This window comes from Haemaphysalis longicornis, unplaced genomic scaffold, assembly GCF_048455015.1.
Source record: "Haemaphysalis longicornis isolate Haplotype H1 unplaced genomic scaffold, Haemaphysalis longicornis Haplotype H1 scaffold_9, whole genome shotgun sequence".
Taxonomy (NCBI): domain Eukaryota; kingdom Metazoa; phylum Arthropoda; class Arachnida; order Ixodida; family Ixodidae; genus Haemaphysalis; species Haemaphysalis longicornis.
The window spans coordinates 120,730,317-120,737,491 of NW_027526460.1; the positions used below are offsets into that span (position 1 = coordinate 120,730,317).

At 44.1% G+C, this 7,175-nt stretch overlaps 1 protein-coding gene across 1 annotated transcript; it reads left to right on the plus strand.

Moving 5' to 3' along the window:
- Positions 1-246: 246 nt before the first annotated feature.
- Positions 247-6,511, plus strand: LOC144151404 (uncharacterized). Its single transcript, XM_077682443.1, has 4 exons — positions 247-314; positions 2,198-2,362; positions 3,808-4,030; positions 6,345-6,511. Exons 2-4 carry the CDS (start codon positions 2,227-2,229, stop codon positions 6,406-6,408), a joined length of 423 nt encoding a protein of 140 aa, XP_077538569.1. The 5' UTR covers positions 247-314; positions 2,198-2,226; the 3' UTR covers positions 6,409-6,511.
- The last annotated feature ends 664 nt before the right edge of the window (positions 6,512-7,175 follow it).

The window sequence follows — 7,175 nt, forward strand, 5'->3', positions numbered from 1 at the left end:
AAGTATAAAATTAAAATGAATTACAATGCAATCAACGTGGCTGGTGTAAGGGGCCAGGTTGTTACTACGCGTGGTAAGAAATTAAATGTAGGCACTTTATCTCAATCGAAAGTTTACAAACGCATTTAGGAGAAATCACGGAGTCGTTTGACAAAAAGAAGGATGGCTGGAGTGGAATATAGTGCCTGTAGACGTGTGGGAAGTGAAGCGTTCTTCTCGTGTTCTGTCCAGTGCACTACATAGAATTATAAAGTGTACTCTGGATAGGCACTCTCCGCCCAGCTCCACAGGAGTATTGAAGATCCAGTGGGACGGTGAGAGTATGTTGCTTGTGTATGGCCTATTCGGAATCTAGCTAAGGCAGCCTCGACGAATATCGCGTGTTAGTCAGTAGTGTAGCGCCCTAAGTGTAAGTTTATTGCCTGTAGTTCGTAGCCTTTTTGCGTTTTCAATTCTGATTGCCAGGTTTTCTGAAGTTTCTGATGTCTGTTTTCTAATGTCTGGCTTGAAGTCTGTGTAGAGAAGTGTTTTAAATGTGTGTTGTGTTCTTCGAGCCCCAGGGTGGCCCGTTGATCCGCCAACTCATTACCGGCGATGCCCCAGTGTCCAGCAACCAAGCATGTTTTTAATTCAAGTTTTCGGGCACACGTGGACATAATGGAATTGAACACAACATTGATGACGTGGTTTTTACATGTACGTGTGTGGTGACCATGATACTCCCCGATTTTTGTGTATAATTTTCGGGGTGTGGCTGTTTTTTCACCCAAGTACCTTTTTCTCCACAACCTAAAGATAACTAACTGGAGTTACCGTGACTTAGATATATTATTTTTTATCTAAATCAAAATTGTGCCTTCATTATCTTCTCTCTTTTGGAACCAACTACCCTGTCCTGCATAAAAGCAGAATTTGCTTGCTTGGACTGGAACCTGTATTTGTATGTCTTGACGATGGAATAAAAGCATCTTGCGTTGTTCGCGGGAGGCATGTTCACTTCCCTAATGATTAACTGGTTCTCAATGTCATTTCCTCGTACAAGCGTTGGCTGTTGGTATTTTTTCGGATTGTATTATTGCTGTCTACGTTTTGTGTCTCCACGCAGAGGCTGTAGAATGAATACATGCCAGAAATGCGTTTGCTGTGAGTCTACAGTGATGAATTCGAAGTCAGCCAATCAGTATGGAGGATGATGCAAGAGAAACGGAACTTTAGAACACGGTTAGCCTAGAAATAAATTTGCGTAAAGCTGCTAAACAAACAAAAACATTGGTGGCGCACTCCAGAGCTCATATTGGTAAGCTATCACCCAAAGTTTAAAGCTACCTTGCGATAATGTAATGCTCCCAACTAAGCATTTTTTTCGTATACTCAGCGAGTCAATCCCGCAATATCTCTGTCACTTTTTGTGCGTTACGTTTTGTTCAGAACAGAAATGGTACAAAAAAGGTTCTACGGACCACCGGCTTCTCATAAATCATCATACATTGCTCCAAACTGTTTTCCCAGGGATCCATTTTCCGGTATTAGTGAAGGCGAATTTAAAGGTACACGATGTACAACAGTGCTTGATAGTGGTACATGGTGTTTCATTGAAGTAATAAATGTAAGACCCTAGAGTCAAAATATTTTCTCCAAGGCCTGCTGTACCTCCCCCTGACAAAACATTATTCTAGCAATGCACTTTTGTTAATTAAGAAAACCAAATTTATTGAAACTCAGTGGACAGCGCTTTTAGGGATACCTATCGCCTTCGGAAATTTGCAAGAAACAGAGCTACGTGCTTGGTACTTCGGTACCACACTGTCTTCGTTGTCCCTAAAAATTCTTCTCAACAATTTGTTGTTGTGTAGTAGTAAAACTCACAGCAACCGAGCTCTGTGTAAACCACAATTTAGCAATGCGAGGGGATTGATGAAGCTCTTTAAAAAAACGCCCTTAAAACTTAATACATTCATATAAAATATGTTATTTTCCCCCTCAAGAAAGTCACTCAGCGACGCATAAAGGGCTGCAGGGGAGCTGACATTTAAAAAATCGGGGTGTATATACCAGCGATCGTGTATTTACTCGCCCATATGTTTTGAGTTTCGATCATTTATATCCTACGATGGGGCTAGATCTTACTTAGTTTGCGAGCATGTGGCGAACGATTGTTTTCATGCACTGACTGTATCCCTTCGCATCTCCGTAACAGGCTTTCTAGGCGTAAACCACTCAACCGGAATGCTAGACGACAACCCAGAAGGGTCTTGGACGCCCATGGATTCGAAGCACTACACTTCGACCAGAGATGCGAGAGGCTCCCCCTATCGGCTGGTGCAGGACAAGGTGGAATTCAGACCGAACGAGCAAGTCACAGGTAGGTAAAGCAGGCACGTTCTCCGTAACGCAGATGGCAATTTCTGACTTAAAATACGCCAGCTCGTAAAAGACGTAGTACAAAATGAACAAGGACAGCTTGTTTCAAGGAATTTAACAGTATTTTTTGGCTGCCTAGAAGCTCACGCATACATTCAGAAGGTATAGATTCGGCACGTGGAGAACATACGAAGGAACGAGGCGATATCAGCGGGCGTCTGAGCAGCGTCGAAAATTTAAAAAAAAATATTTCAGTAGAATGATGTTCTACCTGTTCTGTAATGTCGCGCTACTGAGCACTTCTGAACACGAGACTTCAGGTATAGGTATTTGGTGGGGATGCGTGCTGAAAGTTATCCTCTCGCAACAGAAATATGCGAAATATTACCTACGCGTATCTTTCATCTTATTCTTTGGTAATCACTGCTGTATACGTATTCACGTATGGCCATTGCAGTGCCTTCAAATTTAAAATGAGCTTAATTTTCTCTTCTGGCGTTAGACACCCCCTTGATTAGCTTGTTTGATAGGGAAAGCGTGCCGTCAGTTCATCACTCATACAGGTTGCTCTGGTGTCATAACTTATGCTCGGGTTTTCCATATATGTACACCCGCCCAATTTTTTTACCAATATCACGGGAGCGTCGACCGTTCCGTCGATCAGCGCCGTATGATGGAGCGATACGACAAACTCGGCGAGAGTAACCGCATGCGCATTAAGCAACGGCCGCTGCTATCGTCTTCTGCTGGGCTGTTGCAAGAGCAGACAACCACCCCCGATTTTTTTTATTTGCTATCACACTGCCCTCAAACCCACCGTTAACGGGGCGAAGAGGGCAAGTGAAAGCGAGTGGTAACAGCAGTATGGGGTGGCTGTCGGCTCTTGAAACAGCCTACCAGACGACGGTAGCAGCGGCCTTCGCTTAGTGCGCATGCGGTTACTCTCGCCGAGTTTGTCGTATCACCCCATCATACGGCGCTGATCGACGGAACGGTCGACGCTCCCGTGATATTGGTAAAAAATTGGGCGGGTGTACATATATGAACATATTACCATAGTTCGAACCTTAGAACAGAATATGTTTGTATATTTGTATATGAAGATGTGATGTTTATATAAACATACGATACAGGTTGTTCGTATATGAACAACATATAGGCCTATGCTTATGTAGGTTCTTCTGGTGTCATAAATTATGCCCCAAATCCTAGGTATGTCTTCAGAGAGAACTGCTTTTTAAGAAAAATGCAAGCAGGTGAAATGCTACGGCCTTCGATTCGCTGACCCTCTCTTGTGCACGTCACTCCCAGTGATTCGTCGACGCTTGTTCATTGCAATAGCTTGGTGCGGAGCACAAGTTGACTCCGTCACGCTACACTAAATGGAAAAACCCTGTGTCGTCTCGCAGTAGTTGTGACAAATTTGCTTTACTATGTTCCCTGCAGTAACGCTCTACACGGTTGGCAAGGAGTTCAAGGGTTTCGTTGTAAAGGCAACTGACCAGCAGGGACACACCGTCGGCCGCTTCATGGAATCTTGCGAGAATGAGACTCGGTACAGGCCCCTGGGTAACCATCCGGGGGCAGCAACGAACAAGGACAGCGGGCCTAAAAAGGAGGTCGTGCTTCTGTGGTCGGCACCAGACATACCCGGTACAGTCAGCTTTATGTGAGTAGTCATTTCTTTCATATGAAAGTGGCCTGTTTGCTGGAAGGAGAGCATGGTGCGGGCTAGTTTGCGGTGGTTGCTTTAATGTCGGCCAGTATATGAGTGAGGCAACAGCTTTACTAGGTTTTATCACAAGTATTAAACACAAAATTGCGGACGGTCTTTCTTTAAGAAAATATTAATAACTATCCGCACTTTCGCATATTTTTACTTCATTCACATATTTCACACCTGAGTCGAAAGCAAAACGCTCACATTCAAAGGTAAAATGCAGTGTTCTCGAAAGTTCATTATGCCGTTGCGCCTCTGTCAAGCTGCTTCCGCCACCTTTTCACATACAGGTATCGATGCAGATATCTTGTTCCGAGATACCAAGAGTCGAATTAACTGCCTGAAAATTGGCGGTTCATAATGAACGATTGCATGTGTCCCTGATTTACATTCACGCTGTGGCCTTATTCACTCTCACACATTTATGTGAAGGGCTTTATAGGAGCACAGATGCTAAACAAAATGTTGGCAGAGCTCCCCAGCGATTGTTTATGACTTCTGTCCACCCCAATGTTGAATCGGAGACTATAGAGGTAGGGTGGAAGGTTCTTGGTGATAACGCCTATATTCTAAAAAGAAGGGGCGTTCGCACTCTGCTGTTAAAAATATGCATTCCCTGAAGCACTGCTTCAACAACAATTTTCTCTGCTAGTGTCAGCCGCCCGCCACATAGAAGAGCGCGAACTGTAAGCCACATCGCCTGTTAAAACGGCGGAGTGGCTCCTGCTGTGATGCAAACGAGTGTTAAGTTGAAAATGCTAGTGTAAATGTGGTCGCCTTACAACCACGGGCATTGCTGTTCGGTGATAACACTGGCCGGGTATTAAATCACCTAATAAATGAAGGAGATCGATCAGACACGCTTATTGGGCATCGTTAGAGGTACTTCATACTTCTCGCTGACACCTAAAGTTGATTGGCTCGCGCGGACGTAGCTAAAGTACATATTTTTGAAAGGTTTCGGCTGGCCACAGTTTACTGAAAAGAACACAGGCATGCTACAAACTGAACAGTACCCAGCGCATCCCTTTGCAAAGATGTGAAGCCAACTAGCCCGACACCAAGCATTGCGGCGCATAGCTTAGCGCTTTGGAACATAAGATCCTAGCAAACACTACATGGATTGTGATGGGGAAAGGCGTTACAGAGATTTACAATTGTTCCAGCGCCGTCAGATGAAATGGTGGCGTGGAATAATTGGTGCAGCATCCTGTTTTAGAGGTGGTAACGTTTGCTTTGGAATAAGCGCCTACTGGGTACACCCCAGAATAAATATAACTACCATGATCAAACTATCAGTAGAGATATTAAACACAAAAAAAGGATCTGGAGTACAGTTATACCGTGTTTCAGGCATTTGGCAAGCAAGCTCAAACATGAGAAGTAAGCTTCCTATATCTTGGGAAGCTTGGTATCTTGGGAAGCGAGAGATAACACCACGCACGCTGGCAAAGTGCTCTTAAAGGCGAACTGGCCGACGCCGGATGCTCCTCACGAGGCACACTATTACGCGCATTCGGTATTTTTGTAGCATTTTTTTGGAATTCATCACGTGTCGCAAGCCCGCGCGCAAGCCCGAGCGCAAGCCTAGGTGACGCCGGGCGCTCCTATGAGGCGCACGGTCACGTGCGCTCGGCTGGGCAGAGTTTCCTGGTAACGCTCTACGGCGAAAGTAAAAACTTAAACATCTCTGCTCTTAAAAACATGCAGGGGCACTTGATGAAATAAAATGGCCAATCACACCTGAACCAGGAACAGTCATCATAAGGCGAGTGTGAGGAACGGTCGTTCGCTTGCTCGCTTGTTCCTTCAATGCTGGTAGTGGCTGGACCCAGGTGGCTGGCAGTTGACCGCCCTCTTGTCCAGCCCCCGCCACCGCTCCCTTCCAGAAGGGACATCGCCGCTGCGCTATAAAGTTTTGCAGCAGAACTGCTACATTCCTTTTACCTCCGAGGCCATTTCCGGAGTCCGCCAATTGATGGCAGGAATAGTCACTGATAGAAACAAATGATGGTGATGGTAGATACCAGCGTACTTGGGGAACGTCATGCATTGGCATCAATGAATACAGTTCTTTAAGCATTTTATTAAAAAAGATTTGTACGTGCTTGCACAGCCTCAAGGGTACCAAAAATCATGAAAATTAGCCGCACAAGAGCTTTTTTGCAGTATTAAGCTTGTTGTAATGGACCGTTTTCCTTTTTTTATACTTTGTGCCACTATCAGTAAAAATGTTCTGATTTTTTTTCTGTTTCTCCTCTAGCGCAACAGTGGTGTGCACATGCAGCGAGTTCTACACCAACCTGCAGAGCACCGTGCGCCAGTAGAAATGCCCTGAATAAGGCCATTTGTGGGTTCAAATAACCGCCCGTTGGATGGCCCTTGTATACTATCATAATGGTTTTTATGTTGCATTAAAGCACGTACTTCAAAAACATTCAGTTAAAAATGGCGGCTTGTTTCGAACAGGATGCAAAAAATGAGACTCAATCGCCTCGCTATCGACTCCGTTGCCATTGTCTGCTTCAGTAAACGCATGCAGAATAAATTAATGCGCCGCATTCTTTGCCGAGTACTCCCACAGCCAGGACCACAAAACGCCCTGCATTTCCACAAAAATTCAGATATCGCGGTAGTTTCACTGCTAATGGCTATAATAGCGTAAATGTATATAACTGGTCGCACAAAATTTTCAAAAAATAAAAATAAAACATATACAATAATTACAAAAAATGGGGGACTGTGTTACGCCCTGCATTTCAATAATATTGCATATTTTGCGAAAGTTCCACCTGAAGTCATTATAATTGCGTAAATTAAAATAATCGGTCCAACGAAATTTTCAAAAACTAAAAAATTAAAATATTACGCAATAACGGAAAATGACAAACCGTATAGCGTCCTGCATTTCTACAATAATGCCGATTTCGTGAACGTTCCGCTTTTAGTCGTTATAATAGCTTAAATGGAGGTAATTTGTTTTACAGGATTTAGAAAAACCAACAAATCTGGCCCTAAGAAACGCACACTCAAGACAAGCGGCATAATATTGCTACGCATTAGTCGATAATTCTGTGAATTTCTGCAGAATTTT